This window comes from Lampetra planeri, chromosome 49 (genome assembly GCF_965212315.1).
Source record: "Lampetra planeri chromosome 49, kcLamPlan1.2.h2, whole genome shotgun sequence".
NCBI lineage: Eukaryota > Metazoa > Chordata > Hyperoartia > Petromyzontiformes > Petromyzontidae > Lampetra > Lampetra planeri.
The window spans coordinates 2,534,810-2,561,293 of NC_136155.1; the positions used below are offsets into that span (position 1 = coordinate 2,534,810).

A 26,484-nucleotide genomic window follows, 5' to 3' on the forward strand; every position below is an offset into this window, starting at 1 on the left:
ACGAGGGAATTAAATCGCTTGAATTATTCAAACGCCCCGGGTTTGTCGGCTAAAATTCGTCAACATTCGGGAAGAAGAAAAACAACAACAGCAGCAGTAGCAGCAGCAGCAGCAGTGTGACTCGAGGGTGTCTCAGATACGGGGGAAGATCAGTGGGTGGGTGAGTGGGTGGGCGAGTGGGTGGGTGAGTGAGTCGGCGAGGTGCGTGGGCGAGTGGGTGGGTGAGTGGGTGGGTGAGTGGGTGAGTGAGTCGGCGGGGCGCGTGGGTCGGCGAGGTGCGTGGGCGAGTGGATGGGTGAGTGGGTGGGCGAGTGGGTGGGTGAGTGAGTCGGTGAGGTGCGTGGGCGAGTGGATGGGTGAGTGGGTGGGCGAGTGGGTGGGTGAGTGAGTCGGCGAGGCGCGTGGGCGAGTGAGTCGGCGAGGTGCGTGGGCGAGTGGATGGGTGAGTGGGTGGGCGAGTGGGTGGGTGAGTGAGTCGGCGAGGTGCGTAGGCGAGTGGGTGGGTTAGTGTGTGGGTGAGTGGGTGGGCGAGTGAGTGGTTGAGTGAGTCGGCGAGGTGCGTGGGCGAGTGGATGAGTGCGCAAACGAGAGTGGAGGATGGTGGGTGGGTGGGTGAGCTTGGCGTGAAAGTGATTTTGCGGATGAGTCGGTTGAGTGGTGTGAGTGAGCCAGTTGGTTGAGTTGGGTGTATAGTGAGTGCGTGAATGAGCGAGTGAATGAGTGAGCCGGTGAGTTGAGGCTGCGTGCGAATGGCGCTGGCGGTGTGGGTAGGCAGTGATAGGGGGTGCGACAGGGATGACGGGGAGGCAGCGAGAAGCAGTCTGCTTCGGGACAGGTGTGTGTGTGTGCCGTTCAGATCCCTCCCTCTGCTCGCTCTCTCGCTCTCCCTCCCTCTCACCCGCTCTCCCCCCCCCCCCACCTCTCTCTGTCTCTCAGTGTACTAGCCAGCGCTCAATCGTAACAAGGCAATCGCACGAGTCTAGCGTAGCAGCTTTTAAGTCATACACAGCGCGGTTCTCGCCATATAATACACCACCACCACCACGACGCGGAGCAGGAAGCACTCCACACGGAGCCAGGCCAATGAACACATGTTCTCTTCGGTCGTGCGCGCGCGCGCAGACACGCACACGTGCTGGCAATATTTTGTTTGTATGTAATTTTTAAACGCGGGTCTATCTCGCTCGTTCTAAAAAAAAATTCCCGGCGTTAGCTTCCCCCTTCCGTCTCCTCCCTTTACCTCCACCACCGACGCCGCCACCACGTCCAACAGCAGCATCAGCAGCAGCATCAGCAGTGGCAAGCAAGCAGCAGTACCATCACCATCATCAGCAGCAGCAGTAGCAGCAGCATCCGTTCCCGCTCGCCGTGACTGCTGCGGCCGCTGCTGCTAGCGGCTGCTCCCCGCTGAGGCTCGAGGGGGTCGTCATGCCCGGGCGATTCGGTCTCCTGGCGGCGCTTCTGCTGCTGGGAGCGATGCTCTTCGTGGAGCATCAGATCAGGAAGCTGGAGCAGGCGAGGGCCAAGCTGGGTGAGCGAGCCGCCGACGCGTCTCTGTCTGCGTCTCGCGGTGTCTCTGGCTGTGCGTCTCACCGTCACCCTCCTCTCGCTGTGTGTGTGTGTCTGCTGTGTGTGTGTCTCGCTGTGTGTGTGTCTCGCTGTGTGTGTGTCTCGCTGTGTGTGTCTCGCTGTGTGTGTGTCTCGTTGTGTGTGTGTGTTTCGCTGTGTGTGTGTCTCGCTGTGTGTGTGTCTCGCTGTGTGTGTGTGTGTCTCGCTGTGTGTGTGTCTCGCTGTGTGTGTGTCTGCTGTGCGTGTGTGTCTCGCTGTGTGTGTGTCTCGCTGTGTGTGTGTGTCTCGCTGTGTGTGTGTCTCGTTGTGTGTGTGTGTTTCGCTGTGTGTGTGTCTCGCTGTGTGTGTGTCTCGCTGTGTGTGTGTGTGTCTCGCTGTGTGTGTGTCTCGCTGTGTGTGTGTCTGCTGTGCGTGTGTGTCTCGCTGTGTGTGTGTCTCGCTGTGTGTGTGTGTCTCGCTGTGTGTGTGTCTCGCTGTGTGTGTGTCTCGCTGTGTGTGTGTCTGCTGTGCGTGTGTGTCTCGCTGTGTGTGTGTCTCGCTGTGTGTGTGTGTCTCGCTGTGTGTGTGTCTCGCTGTGTGTGTGTGTCGCTGTGTGTGTGTCTCGCTGTGTGTGTGTGTCTCGCTGTGTGTGTGTCTCGCTGCGTGTGTGTCTCGCTGTGTGTGTGTCTCGCTGTGTGTGTGTCTCGCTGTGTGTGTGTCTCGCTGTGTGTGTGTCTCGCTGTGTGTGTGTGTCTCGCTGTGTGTGTGTCTCGTTGTGTGTGTGTCTCGCTGTGTGTGTGTCTCGCTGTGTGTGTGTGTCTCGCTGTGTGTGTGTCTCGCTGTGTGTGTGTGTCTCGCTGTGTGTGTCTCGCTGTGTGTGTGTCTCGTTGTGTGTGTGTGTCTCGCTGTGTGTGTCTCGCTGTGTGTGTGTCTCGTTGTGTGTGTGTGTCGCTGTGTGTGTGTCTCGCTGTGTGTGTCTCGCTGTGTGTGTGTCTCGCTGTGTGTGTGTGTTTCGCTGTGTGTGTGTTTCGCTGTGTGTGTGTCTCGCTGTGTGTGTGTGTGTCTCGCTGTGCGTGTGTGTCTCGCTGTGTGTGTGTGTCGCTGTGTGTGTGTCTCGCTGTGTGTGTGTCTCGCTGTGTGTGTGTGTCTCGCTGTGTGTGTCTCGCTGTGTGTGTGTGTGTCTCGCTGTGTGTGTGTCTCGCTGTGTGTGTGTGTGTCTCGCTGTGTGTGTGTCTCGCTGTGTGTGTGTGTCTCGCTGTGTGTGTGTGTCTCGCTGTGTGTGTGTCTCGCTGTGTGTGTGTGTCTCGCTGTGTGTGTCTCGCTGTGTGTGTGTGTGTCTCGCTGTGTGTGTGTCTCGCTGTGTGTGTGTGTCTCGCTGTGTGTGTCTCGCTGTGTGTGTGTGTGTCTCGCTGTGTGTGTCTCGCTGTGTGTGTGTGTGTCTCGCTGTGTGTGTCTCGCTGTGTGTGTGTGTGTCTCGCTGTGTGTGTGTCTCGCTGTGTGTGTGTGTGTGTTTGCTGTGTGTGTGTGTCTCGCTGTGTGTGTGTGTCTCGCTGTGTGTGTCTCGCTGTGTGTGTGTGTCTCGCTGTGTGTGTGTGTCTCGCTGTGTGTGTCTCGCTGTGTGTGTGTCTGCTGTGTGTGTGTCTCGTTGTGTGTGTGTGTCTCGCTGTGTGTGTCTCGCTGTGTGTGTGTGTGTCTCGCTGTGTGTGTGTCTCGCTGTGTGTGTGTGTGTTTGCTGTGTGTGTGTGTCTCGCTGTGTGTGTGTGTGTCTCGCTGTGTGTGTGTGTCTCGCTGTGTGTTTCTCGCTGTGTGTGTGTGTCTGCTGTGTGTGTGTCTGCTGTGTGTGTGTCTCGCTGTGTCACCCTCCTCTCGCTGTGCGTGTTGTCTTTGTGTCAATCACACGTGTTTGTAGTTGCCGTGTGATGTGTTTTGCGAGCGTGACTGTTGATCGCGTGTGTCAGTGTGTGTGTCAGTGTGTGCGTGTGGCAGTGTGTGTGTGTGTGGCAGTGTGTGTATGTGTGTGTGGCAGTGTGTGTGGCAGTGTGTGTGTGGCAGTGTGTGTGTATGGCAGTGTGTGTGTGTGTGTCAGTGTGTGTATCAGTGTGTGTGTCAGTGTGTGTGTGGCAGTGCGTGCGTGCGTGCCAGCGTGTGTAGAAGAGTTCTCGCGTGTCAGTGTGTGGCGTTAACACAGTCTAGGTGTGCTCCTAGTCAACACGTGCAGTGCGCATCACACACACGCGCGCGCGCGCGCGCGTGCCACGCTATTCCTCCGCGTGTAAGGGGTTAACACACACGGGGCCAGCGCGTGCATCACTATTATCGATGATGATGATGATGACCACTCGTGCCAGTACGAGCGAGCGAGCCTGCATCTATTCGAACTATGCCTGCAACTCGTGGGGCTAAGGGGGCAGTGTGTGACCACGAGCGCGTTTCGCTGAACGCGCTGCGCTCACACCGGCTGCTGTGCGCGAGTATCTGCGACCGGTCGGCTCAGCCTCAAACGAGCACCTGGTTGCGGCGTGTAGACATCAGTGATAGGGTGACAAAGGCGGTCGGGCGTGGCGGTGTGTCGTGGCCCGGTCTTCATAGGTGCTCGCGAAAAGCACTTGCCCCGACAGTCTGTGAAGGCTACACGGGTAGCCGTTGTCTTTGTGGCATTGCGAGTTGTAATTTACACTGAAAGCAGTGGTTGTTGTGAGAGATTGCCCGGTGGTGAAATATTACTCAGCACACACACACAGTACACACAGTACACACACACAGTACACACACACACAGTACACACACACACTCACAGTACACACTCACAGTACACACACAGTACACAAACAAACACAGCACACACACACAGCACACACACACAGTACACACACACAGTACACACAAGCACGCCCTGTTGTGTACTGTGTGTGTGTGTGGCGTACACACACACACAGTACACACACACGAGGGTGCTTTAGGCCTACTCTTCCAACCTGGCACGACGTCTTGGACAAGGTGGCGTGGGGGGGGAAATATAAAGCGTAGCATCCTTAAGTATGCAATAGGTACCCTTTCAGAGGTTTGTTTTATGGAGTTAAATCGCGTAAATATCTAAATGTGACGTTAAACCCGCCACCACCCGACACGGCCAATTCGTAAAGGTTTGTCACGTAAACAGAACGTGGCCAATCCGTTACTAGTTCAGCGCACCGCTTGTGTGTTGGAGAGTAAACCCCACGACATTTAGAATTCGAGTCGCGTGACGTTTCACCGGTAATTACAACCACCAGCATCAGCAGGCGGACAGGCCAGAGTATTTTTACGCGATCGAACCCAGCACACCTCTATTATCGATAATATTGGTCGCGAAAGGCGACTACCTGTTCAACCGATGGGTGCTCTGATGATTCTTTAAAAAAAAAAAATTCAGAAAATAGATAATTTCTCGACGTTTCGGGCGATGGCCCTTCTTGCATAACGCATACGCTCATGCGCGTGATATCCCACGTGCTGTATGTCCTGTTTGTAGCGTGATACTTCTCCATGCGTATACTTTTCCCTTCGTTGTGCTGCGTCACACGTGCAAAGCGCACTGCAACTTGTTTTGAACGACATTGTTTGGCGATGCAGCGTTGGCTGTGGTGCACAAATGTGTATTCCTCCGGGCCCGTGACATGAGCTCACAGCTATCCCCGCACGCCGACAGGTCCTGCATTGTACAGCCTGTGTGCGTGTGTGTGTGTGCATTGAACCACGTGCATTGTATCGCGTGTATTATACCGTGCCTATTTTATTTCATACGCGATGGATTTGAAACGCTCACTGTGATCCCAGCACCGGGGGGTGGGGGGTGCTGTGAGTGACACAAGCTGCCCGACACGGACGTAGATAATTATCAGTCACCTTCAAGGTGTCGTTAGAATTCCCTTCTCAATGTCCGGGCTTTAGCTAAGCCACGATGTCGCAGAGCAGGAAGCGAACTGCGAACGCTTTGCGAAGTGCAAACCCATCAGCTGTACTCATCACTGATGACTGCCCCCCCCCTACCCCCCATACACCCCATGACAACTTCGCGCACTCTGATGGAAGACCGCGAGTGACTTCCACTCGGCTACCACCACGCCCTGACGTCGCAGAGTGGCTGACCTGCTATCAACTCGCACTTGTAGCCTCTTGCTGCTTTGTTGTTGTTGTGGTGGTGGTGGTGGTGGAAATGCCACGCGAACGAAGAGCCGAGTAGCGGCGCAATGATGAAGCAACGTCCCTCTGCTCGTTCAATCGCCTCCGTCGCTGTCGCTGCTGCGTCTCGCTTCGTTGTGAAGTTCAGTGTCCCCACCATGATCTCATCCGCGTCGAGATTTCATCATCTTCATTACGGGTCCTTTTTAATTTCAACTGCCCTGGGTAGACAAAGACAACGATCACACGTATAGCCTCAGCAGACTGTTGGGGCAAGTGCTGCACCAATGAAGGTCGCCACGGCACACGAGGGGGTGGGTGGCCAGCACCACGCTTGGCCGCCTTTGTCTCCCGAGTGGCGATGTTGACTCACCGCACCAGGGAATCGTTTGAGGCTGAGTCGACCTAGGGGAGGATGCCCAGGACCTGTCCAAATAATCTGATTTGTAGCGAAACGCGCTAACCACTGCACTACCGCTCTCCGCGAGGTAGACACACACACAGAGACAACCCTCTGCTGAGTGTCCCAGCTGTGTCTCCACACGAGGTAGACACACACACACACAGACAGCCCTCTGCTGAGTGTACCAGCGGTGTCTCCACACGTGGTAGACACACACACACACAGAGACAACCCTCTGCTGAGTGTACCAGCTGTGTCTCCACACGTCGTAGACACACACACACAGAGACAACCCTCTGCTGAGTGTACCAGCGGTGTCTCCACACGAGGTAGACACACACACACACAGACAGCCCTCTGCTGAGTGTACCAGCGGTGTCTCCACACGTGGTAGACACACACACACACAGAGACAACCCTCTGCTGAGTGTACCAGCGGTGTCTCCACACGTCGTAGACACACACACACACAGACAACCCTCTGCTGAGTGTACCAGCTGTGTCTCCACACGAGGTAGACACACACACACAGAGACAACCCTCTGCTGAGTGTACCAGCGGTGTCTCCACACGAGGTAGACACACACACAGAGACAACCCTCTGCTGAGTGTACCAGCGGTGTCTCCACACGAGGTAGACACACACAGAGACAACCCTCTGCTGAGTGTACCAGCGGTGTCTCCACACGTGGTAGACACACACACACAGAGACAACCCTCTGCTGAGTGTACCAGCGGTGTCTCCACACGAGGTAGACACACACACACACAGACAACCCTCTGCTGAGTGTACCAGCGGTGTCTCCCCACGTGGTAGACACACACACACAGACAACCCTCTGCTGAGTGTACCAGCTGTGTCTCCACACGAGGTAGACACACACACACAATTCTCTGCTGAGTGTACCAGCGGTGTCTCCCCACGTGGTAGACACACACACACACAGACAACCCTCTGCTGAGTGTACCAGCTGTGTCTCCACACGAGGTAGACACACAGACAATTCTCTGCTGAGTATCCCAGCGGTGTCTGTACGACAAACATCACCAGTCCTGTAGCGTACTCACGCGGCACGTGACTGATTTCTTTCGTGTCTATCTTGAGCCCCAATCGGGAGCCTTTTTTATTAAGCCATTCCGTCTTCTCCTGCGGTTCTACAGACTCGTAAAGGTTTATGGAGGTCCGATGCGACCGATGTTGCTGCTACTGCTGCTGCTACCATCCGCAAAATTGGCGTGTCTGCCAACTCAGTCGCTCACCGAAGAAATTCCCTCCCAAGTGTAACCTCGCTCGATTCGAGACGCGCCGAACACTCTTATTCATTATCAATTACAGCTCTGGCAGTGCTATTTATTGCTTGCCGCTTGACATATTGGCCATTTGGATCTGAGCCCAACAACTGTTGTTGTTGTTGTTATTTTTGTTGTTTATTTCTAATAATTTACGGACGGGGTGGGGAGGGGGGTGTTGTAAAACGTCGTACATTGTTACGTCCGCGTCAAATGAAATAGCGCGCAACTGATGTCGTGTCGTACATGCGGGCTGGCCTCGAGGGGGAAGGGAGTCACGCACGGAGAATTATCCGAGTCTGCAGCGCCGAGGCCGCTCAGTCACAAGGAGTTATCCCCGAGCTGAAGTTCCCATCGAAGGGGACACGGGGGCCATCGTGGCAGCCGAATAGAAGGGGGCAGCTGAGACCGCCGCACCGGCAGAGGCGAGCAGAGGCGAACAGCAGCTGCTGCTAGGAGGTCCTGAGTCTCACACTCATCACTCAAAAAAAAACAACCCCCCCCATTCCCCCCCATCCATCCCATCCCTCCCCCACTCCATCCCCCCCCCCCATCCCCCCCATCCCTCTCCCACTCCATCCCTCACTCCATCCCCCCCATCCCCTCCGTGTAGCCTTAACAGACTGTTGGGGCAAGTGCTGTTAGCGAGCACCTATGAAGGCCGGCACGGCGCACGAGTGGGCGGGTGGCCAACACCACGCCCGGCCGCCTTTGCCTCCCCGAGCGCCGATGTTTAACGCCGCCACAACGGGTACTCATTTCAGGCTGAGTCGACCTAGGGGAGGCCCACGACCGCTTAAGAGAATCGTAGCGCGCGCGCGCGTCTGCAGCCACACGGGACACTTGATCGACGTACGCGGAGTCGACCCATCGCCTCGACAAACAACGTCAGGGCCAAGCCACCTTAGCAAGGCCCTCCCCTGCATGATGATTTTTCAATAATGAAACGAAACGAACAGGGTCCTTCCTCCCCTGTATATACAAACCGGGCGTGTGTCTGCGCCGCCGCCGCTTTATAAAAGCCACCTTGTATAAACCCGTTGATATAATAATAATATTGAAAGAGAAAAAAAAACCCTTACGACCAGGACTTACCGAGCCAACAGGTCCATCCTGAAGGGGCCGTTGTAATATGAGAGATGTATGGCACACGCGTGGCCACGTGGTTGGGATAGAATGAAGGTAACACAATTCCACAATTTTCTTCCGAAAACATATTAAAATATAACGCGAGCCCGCGGGGTTTCATTGTAAACTAGCTTGTCGCGGCCAAATTGAGTTGCTCGGTGTATACATCTTATATAAATAAATAAGCAGGCCGAACTGTTTACACATTTTTAGCCGTCAGGCGATACGAAAATTCCGGTGATTTTGCGGCAATGTTTTTTTTGCTCTGTTTGGCGTCCTGTTCAAGACAAAGATCCCCCGTATAGCCTTAACAGACTGTTGGGGCAAGTGCTGTTAGCGAGCACCTATGAAGGCCAGAACGGTACACAAGAGGGTGGGTGGCCAGCACCACGCCCGGCCGCCTTTGTCTCCCTGGTGGCAATGCTTTTACACATCACACCAGGTACTCATTTGAGACCGAGTCGACCTAGGGGAGGCCCAGGTACCGATTCAGAGAATCGTCACCGGTGTTGGCCGTGAGCGGGAATCGGACTCGGGCCGACGGGTTCGTAGCGCAGCGCGCTGACTGCTACCCCACCGCTCCCCTACTCACACACAAACACAGACTAACAAATACACGCACCCACTAAGAAACGCCCACCCACTAACATACACAAATATACTTAGAGGCGCATTCAACTAATGCGCAAACGTTGTGCGCTCCATGCACAAAAGCTCCACAGTCTTATCCAGACCACCGGCTCAAGGGAACTGTACGGCGAAGCTTTCTCGAATGTTCGGCAACTCGGTTCACCGATGACTGCACCCAAAAGCAAAACAAAAGCGATTCCATCGCATTCAAACGTTGGCGAGAGAGTTGTTGCACCCCCTCCCCCCTATTGTGCGGAGCAGAAGTGAAAGCGGCACGTGGGTTCGTGCAACCTGTGTGAGAGGTCGAGAGGTCAGGATGGATATGAGTTTTCGTTTGCGAGAGTGACTTCCTGAGTGATCCACAAAAACAAAGACGAACAGGACAGCCCGGTACGACGAGGAAGCTAAGAGCAAAACCGCAACTGTAGAGACATCAGAGCGAAACGACCGCGTGACAAAGTAAATCGAAAGCAGCACACCAAACGTGGCAAGTATTTAATAAATAAATTATGAGCACGCTGAAAAGTTGAATCGCCCAAAATTGCTTTAAAAAAACTACGCTGCGTAAAACTGAGGTAGATACACATCAAAGTGATGGATTCAGGATGACTACGGCACTGGCATGTAAACATATGTCAAGGGAAAGAACCAAAGAGTATTTATGTCATGGGGTCACACGAATGGATCTCCGACGTAGCTCTATGATATCCATTCTCGCGGGCCTCTCTCCTATCGCGAGGGATAGCACGCCTCCGTCTCTTTCGCCGAGTTTGGCGGCACGCCGCGCAGGCAGCTGCGATCGGGGTGAAACGATTGGAGAGGTGGGTTACAGAAAGATGACTCGAATAGAAAAAAATGTTAGTTAAAGAGTTCAAGTTCATTTATTAGGTATCGCCCTGTGAGCCATTCGGCTCTTGAATCGGGTGCAACCGCAACAAGCAGAAAACAAAAACATGAACAAGAAAATATCTTAAAGTGAATATGTGACTATGTGCAAACAGAAAATCCAAGAAAAGACAGCAAAATATTGCAGAAAAAGCACCGTACACCAACACTGTGTGCAAAAATCCCAGTGGGATGCAAGTCAAACAACAACAACCACAAGACAACTTAGATTAAGGCCATCAGTCTAACGCTGTACTACAACAAACAAACATGGCCAAACCAAAAAACTTTTCGAAAATCACCAAAATAAAGCCTTAAAAGCAATGAAACAGTGATCATAGGAACTGTGACCGAATTTTCACAATAAACGACGTAAACAACATGTACTACCAAACTCTACAGCCATAGCTGGCTGCATGAGTCACTCCACAACAGCAGGATCATCAGTCGGAGTATCAACATTTTTCAATGCACCTTTAAGATCAGCACACTAAATCAAAACACAGATCATAGAAATAATCTTCCACTAGGGCGGTGATGTTGAAGGGAGGGTACGGCTGTGGGAACGCTGCCCAGGCTGCTGCTGCTGCTGCCGCCGCTGCTGCTACAGGGATAGATGGGTTGTGAGAACCGCGGCATTTTGAATATCAATATCAAATTGGCCGGCGCGAGGCACTGCAAGCCACTACGAGCCATCGATCAAAGGTGGGAAACGATGCAGGCAGTGTGCCTGAAGGGTGAGTCATTGCCACGGCCGCGCAAGAGCTATTTCCACAACCGCGTAGTACCATCAGCATTCCCCCGATGCAAATGCACGAAGCGTGACATAGCAAAGGGGCAGCCCAGAAATTGCTACGGATAACGGTCACGTGACTGAGCGCGTGGTTGAAACGCCTGCAGGGAACAGTCCGACTGGACTGATGAAGATTCCGTCCTGTCGTTGTTTGCTTCGTTGAAGAGAGAAAACACTTTCAGGGTGAATTCTAGATTTGAAGCTTGATACAGATTTTTTTGCTGTGACAGTTTCACCTGAAGACGGAAGCTTGTGTTGCATCCGAAACGTCGTGATTTTATTGTTTTTATTTTTTATTAATTTTAATTTCATTTTTTACCTACGTGACTTTACCGAAAGAACTAAGAGTATGTACACTTTCAGGGTGCCCTGCTTTAGCCGACTCTAGACCCGGGCTTTACGATTGGCTGTTTAACAATGAGGCAAAGGGGGGCAGCTCTGCAACTGGCAGGTCACGTGTGGTGGGGTAAAGCGTGGGTGAACCTCCACCCCCACAGCAGTGGCGTGAACCAGCAGTTGCAGGGCCGCGCCTCTACCATTGCCTCTATCGATCTATTTACTTACCAGGTGGCTGCTCAACGGCGGAGCAAGCGGCTCGCCATCGGAAGGTTTCGAGTTGACATCCTGCCCGGGGGGTGTTGACTCAGCCGGTCATCCCTCCGCGGTTGATAAAGCACCACTTTGTGGGCATGTCAACAGTGGTTGTCCCGTAGAGATATTCTTTGCGCTCTCTCTCTCTCTCCCTCTACGAGCCGTGCCCTCTGTCAAAGACATCCGCAATCACGCATGGCCTGCCTTCCATTTAGCCGTGTCCATGATATTAACTCTAACACGTTTTATGAGATGCTCACAATTGCATCCGATTGTCCAATTTGCTCGCGTAGCTTAATTCGCTATAATCCCTGGCTTCTTGTATACCTGCAATTTTCTCAGTCAAAACACATTCATATTCACTCGCTTCTTTTCACATTGCGTGTCCGAGACATCTCACTTGACCTTTCTCTAATTCGTCCTATTAACTTTACCTCCGAGTAGCCTGCTGCTATCTATCATACATTTACGTTACTTATCTTGCCTGTGAAACGTTTAACATCCTTCTCCTTCAACGAAACAAAACAAAAACTTATCTGCTGCATTTAGTTTACTCTGGAAGGGCATTTGATTCGCTCCCACTGAAGTTAGAAACATGCATTGAGATTATTTAGATAATTTCGGTGATATAAATGTCCAAATGATGGGCCACTTTGTTGAGCTATCATTTGTGGCCAGGTCGCTTCTGAAAAATAAGTTAATTGCTTAGTGGGCTTTGCCTGGGTAGTTGTATTTGTAAGCGTTTGATTGATTTGTTCACCTTTCTTGTACTTTGCACCACTATCCTGTTTTGTATCGATTGTTGTTGTGACGTTCTTGCCCGCCCCTACTGGACATCTGTGAAATAAAGAGCTTCACAGCTCACCGGATTCCTCCAGTATGAAGACACTTTGTGGTTCTGAATTCCCACCACTAGGCTCTGCAGAGCTGGTGACAGGAATTGTTCAATCTTGATTTGAAGCTTTCGTGACTGCAGGAATCCATACTCTTTGGTTCTTTCGGCAAAGTCGCGTAGGTAGAAAATACAATAAATCACGACGTTTTGGGAAAGACTTGCTTTCCCACCTGATGACGGACGCTTGTGTTGCGTCACAGTACTCAAAACGTGCATTTTGTGGATTTACTTTCCAACACACCGGGCGGTCTGAATCAATGGCTTATTGCCACGTTTTGTTTCACGTGACAACCCTTACTGATTGGCTGTGTCGGGTGGTGGCGGGCTAACGACACATACTTACGCGATCTAACCCCGTCCCTTTCCCCAGCTCCCCCCTTTATTTTGTAAACTACGAACCGTTCGGCGTTTTGTGCGCACACACACACACAAATAAAAACCATAACCAGAGAATAAATCGTCGGAGGCTGGGGCTCGCGGGGCTCTTTCCCAAGACCAGAGAGGACGCTGCTAGAGCCGCCGCAGCAGCAGCAACAACAGCGACCGTTCGCCTGCAACGCACGGCGGAAACCGTTCGCTTGCATTGTTGTTGTGCAATGATTATTCTTTTTTCATCTTATTGGTTCATTCAGTAAAGTCACGTAGAATGGAAATAATAAAATAATAGAATTTAAAATAAAACATAATAAAATAATTCTCACGACGTTTCGGCCACAACGCAAGCAGCCGTCCTCAGGTGCAGAACATGTATGTCGAGAAGACAGAGTCTGAATGACTGTCTTCTCGACAGACCTGTTCTAAATGACTCTGTCTTCTCGACAGACCTGTTCTTCACCTGAGGACGGCTGCTTGCGTTGTGGCCGAAACGTCGTGAGAATTATTTTATTATTTTTAATTTTTTATTCTATTATTTTATTATTTCCATTCTACGTGACTTTACCGAAAGAACCAAGAGATGAATCCCTGCAGTCACGAAAGCTTTAAATAGAAATGTATTATTTTTTCTTTCGGCGTTTGAAAGCCCCGTGGCGATGGATTGTACCGAGCGAGCGCCGTCGTGCCCGTCGGCTGGCCGCTGCCACCGGGGGGGGCGGTGGGGTGGCGATCGAGGAACAGGCCGTCAGATTTATCAGAGGGAATTGACCGCTGAGAGAATTGTATTTAATCGGAAATAAATAAAATCGCGACTCAAACTAAAGTCACCGACTTAATGGCTCGACGCAGCAGTTAGGCGCTTGGTGTTTGCGGCGAACACTCTGACCTTACGTATCCCGCGCGTTGTCTGCGCACAGTTTACAGCCGTGAAATATGGCACGGGTTATTCTTAGCCAAAAAAAAAAACTAAACTCATTAGCATGTTAACTCATGCACACGTTCATGCGCGCACGGGGTGCGTGGACGTGTGCGTGGGCTACGGCACGGTGATTAGCGCACTGCGCTGCAATCTCAGATGGCCTGGGCTCGGCTCCTGGTTCAGATTCGATTCTATTTCACATTTATATAGCGCCCTATGAGATGTAATCCGACGGCGTTCAGTGAGGAAGGTGATGGAATAGAGGGAGGGATTTGGGCTGGCAATGGAGCTGATGTTGCAGGGGTAGGCAAGGCAGAATAAGGTGGAGTGTGATGGTGAGTGAGGGTGTTTGATGGGTGCAGCATGGATGATGGGCAGCGGGGTATAGGGGACATGCGTGTAGTTAGGAAACGGCCATGGATGAGGATAGGTGCAGGGTGGTAGGGGCAGAGGTCTGGTTCACGGTCGAGACGTCATCACGGCAAACGCCATTGGTGCCAGCCGCGCCTCCCCATCGCTCCCTTCCTCTTCAAGTTCAAGTTCATTTATTAGGTATAGCCCTGTGAGCCATTCGGCTCTTGAATCGGGTGCAACCGCAACAATGCTCAAGTCCTGTAGCCCCTACCACCACCAGCACCAGCAGCACCACCAGTGGTAGCATCACCACCACCAGTAGGTATCATCTCCACCACCAGCATCGCCCTGGGGCTTTGGGTCGTCTCTTCCCCTTGGTCAGGAACCTCTGGATGCCACTCCAATGCCCGTCTCTGTAACCTGCCCTCCTCCTCCTCCATCCTGCACCCGTGTTCCACCCATCACAACCTCCTATTCCAAACCTCCCAAGTTGCTTATACCCTATCCCTTCGAACGTATCGCCAGTGGCAACTTTTTCTTTTTTAAATATACGCTGCCAAGCTTGGTGGTGTTCATTCAGACGCTGTCTTTCCGACAGACCTGTTCTTCACCTGAGGACGGCTGCTTGCGTTGTGGCCGAAACGTCGTGAGAATTGTATTTTATTACGTTTTATTTTTTATTATTTTAAAATTTTACCTTCTACGTGACTTTACCGAAAAAACCAAGAAGAAGACAGTTGCAACTTTTTTATTTATACGAAGCTAGTCTGGACGACTGTTGCATCAACTGAGCTTGAAATGGTGGTCGTGCTGGAGGTCGCGCGTGCCCATCACCACCAGTGTTGGGGAGACAAAGGCGGGCAGTGACGCCCACTTGCAGCCATGACCCGGCCTCGAACCCAGCACTGTGGAGTGGGCGAGGGTTTGGCGGATGACACCGATCCGTGAAACTCCCTCCCTACCCATGCACGCTGGACGCCCGTCATCCCCAGACATTGCCAGGAATGTGGCAGTGCAGCAAGTGGGCTCGTTTCCGTCTCTGTTCCCATCGTGTGTGGGGACTGAGTGTTTCTCCCCCCGTACACGACGGACCTCCCGCATGTGTCATCACTCGTTAATGGAATTGCCAAAAAAAACATCCCAATTGTAGAACCACGGAGGTTAGGCAATTTTTTCTTGGCAACACTTCTGGCTGCTTTCGCACTTGTCCGTGGGTTTACCCGCGCCTCTGAGTCGTTCTCCATCTCTCGCGCGCGTGCAGAGAGTGATCGGAAACTGTGCCCAGCACGCATTCCAAATTGTGTCAAATTATGACTATTTGGTAGCAATAGGCGCTCGCCGACAGTAACATCTACCCCACTGGATCCACCCGTGCCGTGGTAAATGCAATTGAGCATTTGCTCGAAGTTTCTTGGCACCCGGATGAGTCACCTGAGGGTTACGTGTCGGCTTTTAATTAGCATTGACTCCCTGTAATGGGATATCGACATCAAATTAAAAATGAATTGTGATTTTTTTTTTTTTGCTAAAAGGTGCCTTTAATTAAGTGCTCGGCTTCTCATTAGGCTAAAGAGTTTCAGTCAATTTATCGCGCCGGCGATAGTTTGATGCTTTGAGAATGCTTCCGTAATACTGCAATCAGCGAGCTTAATGGTTCTTCGGGGCACGCCACTTGAACAATTAACTAAAATACTTTGTTCGTGAAATGAATAATAATAAAAAAAAAAACTCCCCACGCCACCACCAGTGGTAGAGCGAGCGATCGAGCGGCTCGCCATCGGAGGAAGGTCCCGAGGTCAAATCCTGGCCGGGGAGGTCCACTCAGCCCATCATCCTTCCGGGGTCGATAAAATAATCAACCACTTTGAAGGTGAGGTCAACAGTAGTTGTCCTATGGATAAACTTTGCAGACAATAAATTACTGTCTTGTGCTTTACGCTACTATCATGTTTTTGTTTGTTGTTGTACGATTCATACACGCCCCTACTGGAAATCTGTGAAAAAGAGCTTTATAGCTTATCGGATTCCTTCAGTATAAATACATATTCTGAGACTAGCCCCCTTACATTGTGAAGAACAGAGGGCACTTAACGCGATTTCGGGGATTGTTCTACGACATCCACCTCCGCGTGCCGTTCCCCATCACTGCGAGAGATCTGAATGGGATCGCTCCTCTAATGACGCCGAGGGGCACAATCAGGGATAACATGGGGGGGGGGGGAACAACAACAACAACAACAACAATTAAGAACGTCCTCTTTAGTGGCTCGCGAGCGCCAGAAATTGTGACAATGAACTGAGTGGACGGTGGATGGGTGCCGGTGGCGAACAGTGCTGGGTGACTCATTACGCGAATTATCTCATCGCACGAATAGCATCAGCAGGAGCAGCAGCAGCATCGCGTGGGTGGGTGGGGAAGGGCGCAGGGGCTCAGGAATTGTTACGAGAGAGGAGGAGGAGGGGGGGGAGTAATGTTTTGAGGACATCGCCCTTGGGGGGTCGTTAGTTAATGATCCCGGCGCGGCCCCGTGCTGACGCTATCACGGCTGGTGCGAAAGGCAACGCTGTGTAGACAACCCGCTGATAAGCCAAGCTCCATTTGTCTTGTCGGGGGGCGGGGGGGCTCGTCACCTCGCGAAAGCTCCAGGGTTTGATCGGCAGCTGAACTTCCAGTGGGACTCCTAGACTGGTTCACCGGCTCGCTGCTCTACTGAGCCCCTGAATTCATATCATGATCATCATCATCATCACCAGCAGCAGCCAACCTCAATCCACTGCTGGATGAAGGCCTCCTCCAAGTCGCCGCCATGTCTATCGATGCTGCGATGCAACGATTCGCCCAACGCCTGCGCATGAACTGATTCCATCGCTCCATCTCCGTGGTGGCTGTGCTTTCTGGTTTGCGAGATGTTAACTGCCTCGACTGGTATGCAGGATGTCGTGGGTTCGATCTCACCCACCCAGACGCCTGCTGTATATTTGGAGTTTGCGGGCCTCGCTGCACGTGGTCGTGTGGATTTTTCTCCGGGTCCTCCAGTTTTTTCCCTCCACACTTAGAAACGTGCGTTTAGAGTCTTTGTCTGCTCTGGATTTCCACATGATAAGCTACAAAGTTGAGCTATCATTTATGGCCAGTTCGCTTCTGAAACATAGTTATATAGAATTTAAGCTTTAGTGACTGCAGGGATTCATATTATTGGTTCTTTCGGTAAAGTCACGTAGAAGGGAAAAAAAAAATATTATTATTTTATTTTATTATTTCCCTTCTACGTGACTTTACCGAAATAACCAAGAATATAGTTACATAGCTCAGTGGGCCTTACCTGGTATAATAATAAAAACATCTATATATAGTTTTTAGTTTAGTCTCTGTCACCGTTCCATCCATAGGCTGCCACTCCGTCACTACTCTCGACCATTGTCCCGTTGAGCCGTTCGCACCGATTCCATAGCGGGCGAGGCAGTGTCGACACCCGCGCCTCACGGCAAGTAGAGCCGAGGTTCAATTCCCGACTCGGGTGCTTTTCTGCTGCTGGTCCTCGCCTTAACCCAAGCCGCCGAGGCCATCATTCCACCTCCACAGTTTATGTAGACGTGGGAAGCTGGGTGAAACTGCTCTGCAGCAGCGTGGGTGGGACACAGAGCGCTTAGACAGGTACGCCGACTGGGCGTTTGTGCGGTGCATGTGGGGAGTGGTGGCGTTTCGGTGAGCACGCTGTGCTACGAACACGGTCACCCGAGTTCGATTCCCGGCTCACAACCACCGACGCAAGTGACGATCATCTGCACCGATGCAGTGCGTAGACATCGTCACGAGGGAGACAAAGGCGGCTGGGTGTGGTGCTCGCCACCCACCACCTCGTGTGCCGTTCTGACCTTCATTGGCGTTCACTAACAGCACTTGCTCCAACAGTCTGTTAAGGCTATAAGGGGGATCTGTGTCTGTGTGTGCATTTTTTGTACATGTACATGCGTGCGTGTGTGTGTGTCCGTCAGTGCGTGCGTGCATGAACTGCTTCAAAATAGATTTTTGGACAAATTAAATAGCCTTTCTTAAATAAAGCTCAAACTTCCACTTTTCAGCTCTTTAAAGCACATTCTAAAAGGCAAAATTACCATATCGCTGTCTTCGGCTAAGTGCGTTCATTTGTCCCCGACTTAACGAGGTCGTATCGCGGACTCCAACCCCCGCATGCGAATCGCCTTCAATCCCACGGGAAAATATTACCGTAATATGGTAATTTGACGTAACGACCTTGCAATTTAAAGCTGCGCCAACGGTCCAACTGGATTGATGAAAATGCCCTCTCGTTCTGTGTTAAAGAACAAAGTGAGAGGCCTCGCGTGAGCATCCTCCATAGACCACTTGCGATGGCTGTGAATAAACTAAAGAGGTAAAGGCGCAGCCCTGCAACTGCTTGGTCACACCTCCCGCTACCTGAAGGGGCCTCAGCTAGAGAGAGCTCTGGAGAGCCACACCCTACGGGGTATTTGACCTACTCTTTCATGCTGGTCAGATATGGTGCCACGGTGGCTAGGAGATGTTAACCACCTCGCCTGGTATACAGGAGGACGTGGGCTCGATCCCGACCCTGACGCCTGCTGTATATTTGGAGTTTGCGTCTCTCTATCTCTCTCATCATCATCACGGTGGCTAAGAGATGTTAACTACCTCGCCTGGTATACAGGATGACGTGGGTTCGATCCCGACCCTGATGCCTGCTGTATATTTGGAGTTTGCGTGTCTCTTTCATCATCATCACGGTGGCTAGGAGATGTTAACCATCTCGTCTGGTATACAGGAGGACGTGGGCTCGATCCCGACCCTGACGCCTGCTGTATATTTGGAGTATGCGTCTCTCTTTCTCATCATCATCACGGTGGCTAGGAGATGTTAACCATCTCGTCTGGTATACAGGAGGACGTGGGCTCGATCCCGACCCTGATGCCTGCTGTATATTTGGAGTTTGTGTGTGTCTCTCTCTCTCATCATCATCACGGTGGCTAGGAGATGTTAACCACCTCGCTTAGTATACACGATGACGTGGGTTCGATCCCGACCCTGATGCCTGCTGTATATTTGGAGTTTGCGTCTCTCTCTCTCATCATCATCACGGTGGCTAGGAGATGTTAACTACCTCGCCTGATATACAGGAGGGTCGTGGGTTCGATCCCGACCCTGGACGCCTGCTGCTGTATATTTGGAGTCTGCGGTGTCTCTCTCTCATCATCATCACGGTGGCTAGGAGATGTTAACTACCTCGCCTGATATACAGGAGGGTCGTGGGTTCGATCCCGACCCTGGACGCCTGCTGCTGTATATTTGGAGTCTGCGGTGTCTCTCTCTCCCTGTAGTCGCGTGGATTTTTCTCCGGGTCCTCCGTTTTTTCCCCTCCACATTTAGAAAGATGCGTCTACAGTCTTGGGCTGCTCAATTTCCACGCGACGAGCCACTTCGTTGAGCTATCATTTGTGGCCAGGTCGCTTCTGACAAGTAACTATACAGCTCAGTGGGCCTTACCTGGTAAAATATAAATGTTTTGTAAGTTTTAGTTGAGATATATATTGTAAGAGGCGGGAATAACCACACTTTAACCCACCATGCGTGACCTGCAGGCTGCGGATGTTCTATTCATTTATTTATTTCCGATGTCTATTATTTAACCAGGGTAAGAGGCCAATGATAACACACGTCTTCATCAACGGAGAACTGGGGGGGGGGGACACATTGCAAGCAGAAGCTGAACAAAATCGTGGTCAGCTTGGAGAGGCCTTCATCCAGCAGTGGATTGAGCACAGCTTGTGATGGTTTTATTTATTTTTTAACTACAAATGCACCAAAAAAGCTCCTGTCAAGCTCGTTAAAGTCGCACGGGGCGGTGTTCATCACGGCGGGCTGCGGCGACTCAACCAGCGGTTGGAAATGTCCACATTCCTCGGATGTCTCCCATTGGTGGCATTCGCAAGCGACGCGCTACCAAAGTGGCAACAAAACAGCGGAGCGTAAAAAACACACAAAGGGCGAACAGCCACTACGGCGAGCGCATATCGGATGACAAAGAGAGCAGTAACGTTTTACTAGATTGGTGCGTCAAAGAAAGCAGTGACCGCACCTGCAGCAGCAGCAGCAGCAGCACCGCCGCCAATCAATAGTCCGCGCCCTGGGCAGCGAAATTAGATTGCAGTGCAGAGAGAGGAGGGTAAGACAGTTTCAGCAAGATGCAATATTACTCTACAATTGATATCGGCCGCATTGCTCAAATCAAAGCGGGTGTCGTTGAGTCGCTCGGGGTAATGAAAAGGTCACCGCGCTTCCTCGCCTCGACACTCGGCCGCTTCCTGCGACGCCCGTCTCGCCCTCGCCAAGGGGAGAGCCCAGAGGTCGCGGCGGATCTGGCTCCCGCTTTGCGAGCGGCGAGCGAGGGTCCGAGAGCGCGCGGGGAGCGTGGAGAGAGCGTGGGGAGAGTGGGGAGCGTGGGGAGAGTGGGGAGCGTGGGGAGAGTGGGGAGCGTGGGGAGAGTGGGGAGCGTGGGGAGAGTGGGGAGCGTGGGGAGAGTGGGGAGAGTGGGGAGCGTGGGGAGAGTGGGGAGCGTGGGGAGAGTGGGGAGCGTGGGGAGAGCGTGGGAGCGTGGGGAGAGTGGGGAGCGTGGGGAGAGTGGGGAGCGTGGGGAGAGTGGGGAGCGTGGGGAGAGTGGGGAGCGTGGGGAGAGTGGGGAGAGTGGGGAGAGTGGGGAGCGTGGGGAGAGTGGGGAGCGTGGGGAGAGTGGGGAGAGTGGGGAGAGTGGGGAGCGTGGGGAGAGTGGGGAGCGTGGGGAGAGTGGGGAACGTGGGGAGAGCGTGGGAGCGTGGGGAGAGTGGGGAGCGTGGGGAGAGTGGGGAGAGTGGGGAGCGTGGGGAGAGTGGGGAGAGTGGGGAACGTGGGGAGAGCGTGGGAGCGTGGGGAGAGTGGGGAGCGTGGGGAGAGTGGGGAGCGTGGGGAGCGTGGGGAGAGTGGGGAGCGTGGGGAGAGTGGGGAGCGTGGGGGAGAGTGGGGAGTGTGGGGAGAGTGGGGAGCGTGAGGAGAGTGGGGAACGTGGGGAGAGCGTGGGGAGAGTGGGGAGCGTGGGGAGAGCGTGGGGAGAGTGGGGAGCGTGGGGAGAGCGGGGGGAGCGTGGGGAGAGTGGGGAGAGCGGGGAGCGTGGGGAGCGTGGGGAGCGTGGGGAGAGTGGGGAGCGTGGGGAGAGCGTGAGGAGAGTGGGGAGCTGGACCTCCCACCCCTCCCACCCCACAAACCCCCTCCGCGCACGCTCGGCCACTTTCCCCTCGTTTGGGTCACTCGAGTCGGGCGACTTAGACATTGCCCCCCCGCCCCGCGCGGCCACTACTGTCGCACCCCGCGCCCCAGGTATGCGCACGGAGTGGAGGCGCGCTCAGAGTCGCCCTGGCGGCGTCTCGTGGGGACCGCTACGATCCAATATCGGGGGCAAGCGACTGATGATGATGATGGTGGCGGCGGCGGTGGTGGTGGTGTGATCAGTCTAAAATTAACAGGCACGTAGCTATTGACATTCCGGGGAATGTATTATTTAAAGCTTATTTACCTTCGTGCAAAATTGTCCGTCTTGATTTCCGTTCCCTTCATTGCTGTCCCCTTTAGTTTTAATTGATTCGGTCTCTTGAGTTTCCCCGCCGTGTTAAACAAAACGCACCCGAACACGTGTTCCCAGGCAGCGCGCAGGGAAGGGGTTAACCCCGACGTGAGAGAGAGAGAGAGAGGCGCGCGCGAGTGTGAGCGTGCTGCTGCACAGGATGTAATCGCGTATTCATCCTCGTTTTAATGAGACGATCCGGAGACGGTCGCCTCTGTAAATTTTGTACATTCATGCCGGCAGCCCCTTTGCCGAGAGGCGCTAGATCTTGCACCTTTAATTGGCCTCATCTGCCGGCTGTGAATGTCGTGCGTAATAAGCGGCGCCTGCCTTGCGCAGCCGTCGCCGCCGATGCTGCTGCTGCGAGACGCGGCAGCCGTGACTTGCCAGCGCCGCTTCGAACTCCGTGAGCTTCATTGTAACGCGGACCCTGGGTCCACTTGGGGTCTTTGCCTGCGACTGGGAAGCGAGCGGGGGATGGTGGAGGATGGATGGATGAGGAGGGAGGAGGAGAGGGGAAGGAGGAGTTCATTCAAAGACTCGTTAACTTTCTCGTCATATTTCAAATGTTTGGCTCAGTAATTGCACTGACGTTTACGGCTTTTGCTCCATCACATGATAGCGATTGATGTTTTTAGTTTGTGTTTAACGCAGTTGCTGAAAACAGTAGGCACCCAAGGCCCAAAACGGCAAGTGGCCTGCAACAATCAGCACCCATCAAGGTCATAGTCGACAATAATTTTGACACGCGTGTCTCGCATGAACACCGAACGGCTGGAATTGGCGAGAGCAATTGGGTCGCCTCCGACATCCAATTTCTCTCTGAAGCCATTCGCGTGCGTCAGTGTTGAGCGGCGGCGTGGCTACGGAGGGCGCAGGCGGTGCAACTGCGATGCAGCTTCGGACTGGGAAGAGAGAGTGCGGTGGTGGTGGTGGGGGGATTTAGTTCCTCTCACCAGGGCCCGTGCCCACCTCGTAAACATTGCCACTGGCGGCGTCAGGATACAACACGAGGAGTGCGATTCCGTCCTCTGTGATCACCGATCAGATTACTGGAGGCGGGTTCCCAGCAAACACGTGTGATCACAACGTGCTCAGCGTGCGACGAGGCTGCCTTTGTAGAGTGCACTCCGGGTGCGTACGTTTTGCGATTACGATATTTTGTTTCCTCGTTACAGCAATAACAACAACAACAGCAAAGTCCAAGTGCGTGAATGTTTTAGACCCAAAAAAAACGTGGACTTCATTCTACCGGTAACTTGCGCCGACGCAAGAGGCAGCTGCCTCACACGGTCTGAGTGAGACCGCGGTTCACAGGTTTGTTTCTTGTCCATGCGCGACCCTTTGAGTCAATCCACTGCTGGATGAGGGCCTCCCCAAGGGTCACTTGACCACACTTCAACGCGCCGGTCAATGCGGGTTGATGAGCGTGGACCGTGCGAGCATTGAAGTGCAGTACAACAAACGCGTGTTGCTGCACTGCCTCGCGCTGCTCAGTGACGCTACGCAGCCTGCGGCAAGCCGAGTTAGGCACGAGGGTGTTCGCCCTTACGAGTGGGCGACCACAATCCGGGTTTCGAACCCTGCTGGGCGTCGTTGATGCGGTGAGATCGGGCGCATTGGTGACGACGGGTGCGCCTTGTCGGGGCGGGGGGGGGGGCAGCGTAATCCATGAGCGAAGTTCACGGGAACAGCAGCCGTGGTAGTAGCAGCATCAGCAGCACCAGCAGCATCAGCAGCACCAGCAGCATCAGCAGCACCAGCAGCATCAGCAGCACCAGCAGCATCAGCAGCACCAGCAGCATCAGCAGCACCAGCAGCATCAGCAGCACCAGCAGCATCAGCAGCACCAGCAGCATCAGCAGCACCAGCAGCATCAGCAGCACCAGCAGCATCAGCAGCAGCAGCATCAGCAGCAGCATCAGCAGCAGCATCAGCAGCAGCATCAGCAGCAGCATCAGCAGCAGCATCAGCAGCAGCGATAGAAGAGTGATAGGGAGGCGACTACCGAACCGGCGAGCGAGTCCCTGGAGCGAATCGTCGAGCGCCGGATCGTCGCGGGGACCGTGCCACGTGGACTGCTCATGCGACACCACCAAGACGCCTCGCTCCATCGGCGGTGCGCAGGCGGTACAACTGCACCGGGCACCGGAGGAGCCTCGGTGCCGGGGCTACGAAGAGGAGGACCATTGGACGGGGATGGTGCAGTGCGGGGTGGGGGGGTGGGACCGTGCCAAACGGGACCGATCGTCGCGTTCAGCCGCAACCCTCGTCCGAGCACCGAGCCAACCACTCGTGAACGAACCCTCGGAGGTGGAAGGGCGGCGCGAGTGAGCAAACCGGTCGTCAAAAAAATCCACCCGGTCGCTGCGACGGGCGACATCGTTGCAGGCAAATTAATGAGCGCAGTTTAAAACACGGCCACAGCGCGCGCGCGCGTGCGTGCGCGTGCGCGTATCTCATCACACTTTATACATTCCGATAAATTGGCCTAGGCCGGGCCTTAACACGTTCCCCTGCCGCGTGTGAAGGGCTCTTATTGAACGGGTGTCGCACGCGATTCGCCGTCTCTCCGGCACCAAAAGTAACTCTTCGAATGAACGCGACATTGACAAAGATCGCCCCGTGTAGCCGACTGCACAAACTGCCGGACTCAAGTGCTGTTAGGGAGTCGTACCAATGAAATCGAGCACAGCGTGACAACCTATGAGGTGGTGCTGTAGTCAGAGTCATGCCCGGCCACCTTTGTCTCCCCCAGTATCCATTAGAGGCGGAGTCTACCAACGAGAAGCCCCTGGACCGGTTCGGATATTTTACAACTGATGTTGGTTAGCCGTGAGCAGAAATGGAACTCAGGTGGCCGGGTTCGTAGCGCTGTGCGCTAACCACTAGACTACCGCTCCCCACTCCTCACACACTCATACAAATGAACCACAGCACCTCGCTGACCTCGTCAAGGAGCATAAACCATCGTCACACGAACTCCGGTCATCGTTGCAGCGGCTTTTGGCTGCTGCCATCGAACAAAGACGGTGCTTACCGGCCGTCTGGAACGCTCTTCTTTCGATATTAGGAAGCCGCTGGAGCGATGATGCATTAAATAATCATCTCTTTAGAACTGCTGTTTGTGTTCAGTTTGTTGCGCTTCCTCCGCACCTCCGATTGGCACGGTTGGCTACGTACGGTGCGAAAGAAGGTCAGCATACACACACAAGACGAAGAATTCCACCCCCCTCCTCTCCCCTGTGGCAGCCGTGATGACCTGTTGGGGCTGTTGGCGAGCACCGTTTTAAAGACACAAGGATACCCACAGAACAACAATCCGTGCGTACAACATGCGGGACGTGGCTTGTGGAATTCGCACACAGCACAAATCATCAACAATAAAAGCATAAACAATCATTAACGTAAATAATAAACATTCAACATGAATCATAAATAATTAGCAAATCATAAACAATCCATCAAACTCTCAACAAAGTTGCAGGCATAATAAACATACGCGCGTTTTGCATTTTTTTTTTTGGTAGCTAAGCGGTCTTCCTACGCTTCATGCCAAATGTTCAAAATGTTTGAACGCCATCTGGCTGACCCGGGCCCAGAATGACCTTCCCGGTGACTGGTTCTCTGCAACCGGTTTTGAACCGGTTTTTCTGGGGTGGCTTTGGATGCGACCACGTGACTTCAAATCTCTCCCTCCCCTTGGCCGGACTGTCCCCGGGACGAGCCGGATCGCTGGTCCCAGAGGCTCCTCCAGCCTCACTCCACCCTCACTCCACCCTCCACTCCACCCTCACTCCACCCTCACTCACTCCACCCTCACTCTACCCTCACTCACTCCACCCTCACTCCACCCTCACTCCACCCTCCACTCCACCCTCACTCACTCCACCCTCACTCCACCCCTCACTCCACCCTCCCTCACTCCACCCTCCCTCCACCTCCACCCTCACTCCACACCACCCTCACTCCACCCTCCCTCACTCCACCCACCCTCACTCCACTCCACCCCTCACTCCACCCTCCCTCACTCCACCTTCCCTCACTCCACCCTCCCTCACTCCACCCTCCCTCACTCCACCCTCCCTCACTCCACCCTCCCTCACTCCAGCCTCACTACACTCTCACTCCACCCACCCTCACTCCACCCTCACTCCACCCCTCACTCCACCCTCACCTCCACCCTCCCTCACTCCACCCTCACTCCACCCTCACCTCCACCCTCCCTCACTCCACCCTCCCTCACTCCACCCTCCCTCACTCCACCCTCCCTCACTCCAGCCTCACTACACTCTCACTCCACCCACCCTCACTCCACCCTCACTCCACCCTCACTCCACCCTCCACCCCTCCACCTCCCTCACTCCACCCACCCTCCCTCCACCCTCCCTCCACCCTCACTCCACCCTCACTCCACCCTCACTCCACTCTCACTCCACCCTCCCTCCACTCCATCCTCACTCCACCCTCCCTCCACCCTCACACCACCCTCACTCCACCACTCCACCACCCTCACTCCACCCTCACTCCACCTTCACAGAGCTGCGGGTTGAAGCCACACGGCAGCCGCCTGTCCTCATGTTCCCCGGGATCGCCTTCACGTCGCGGAGGAGTCAACGGTCGTCCCGGAGGAATCCGCCGGCCTTCTCAGGGACATGAGAGACCCCCCCCCCCCCCCATGGCTACTTGCGATAAACATCTCAAACAAGTGGAGAATCTCCCCCTTTTATTTTTAATTGACACCCATTTCATGGTGAACTTTGTGAATGTCTCCGTGTTGATAGCGGCGTGTGCTAACAGTGTGTGCGCGTGTGTTGTCTCCCGTTGCGTGCTACATTCTGACAACGTAACACTCCCAGCGAACCGCAGTCTCTCCCCTCCTCT

At 53.7% G+C, this 26,484-nt stretch overlaps 1 protein-coding gene across 1 annotated transcript in view; it reads left to right on the forward strand.

The window, feature by feature from the left end:
* The first annotated feature begins 814 nt into the window (after positions 1 to 814).
* Positions 815 to 26,484, forward strand: part of LOC144734089 (heparan sulfate 2-O-sulfotransferase 1-like) — a 100,356-nt gene continuing 74,686 nt past the window's right edge. Inside the window, exon 1 of the mRNA XM_078616156.1 lies at positions 815 to 1,531. Within this exon, the coding sequence (XP_078472282.1) occupies positions 1,429 to 1,531 (103 nt within the window). The 5' untranslated portion in view covers positions 815 to 1,428. The remainder of the gene's footprint in view (positions 1,532 to 26,484) is intronic.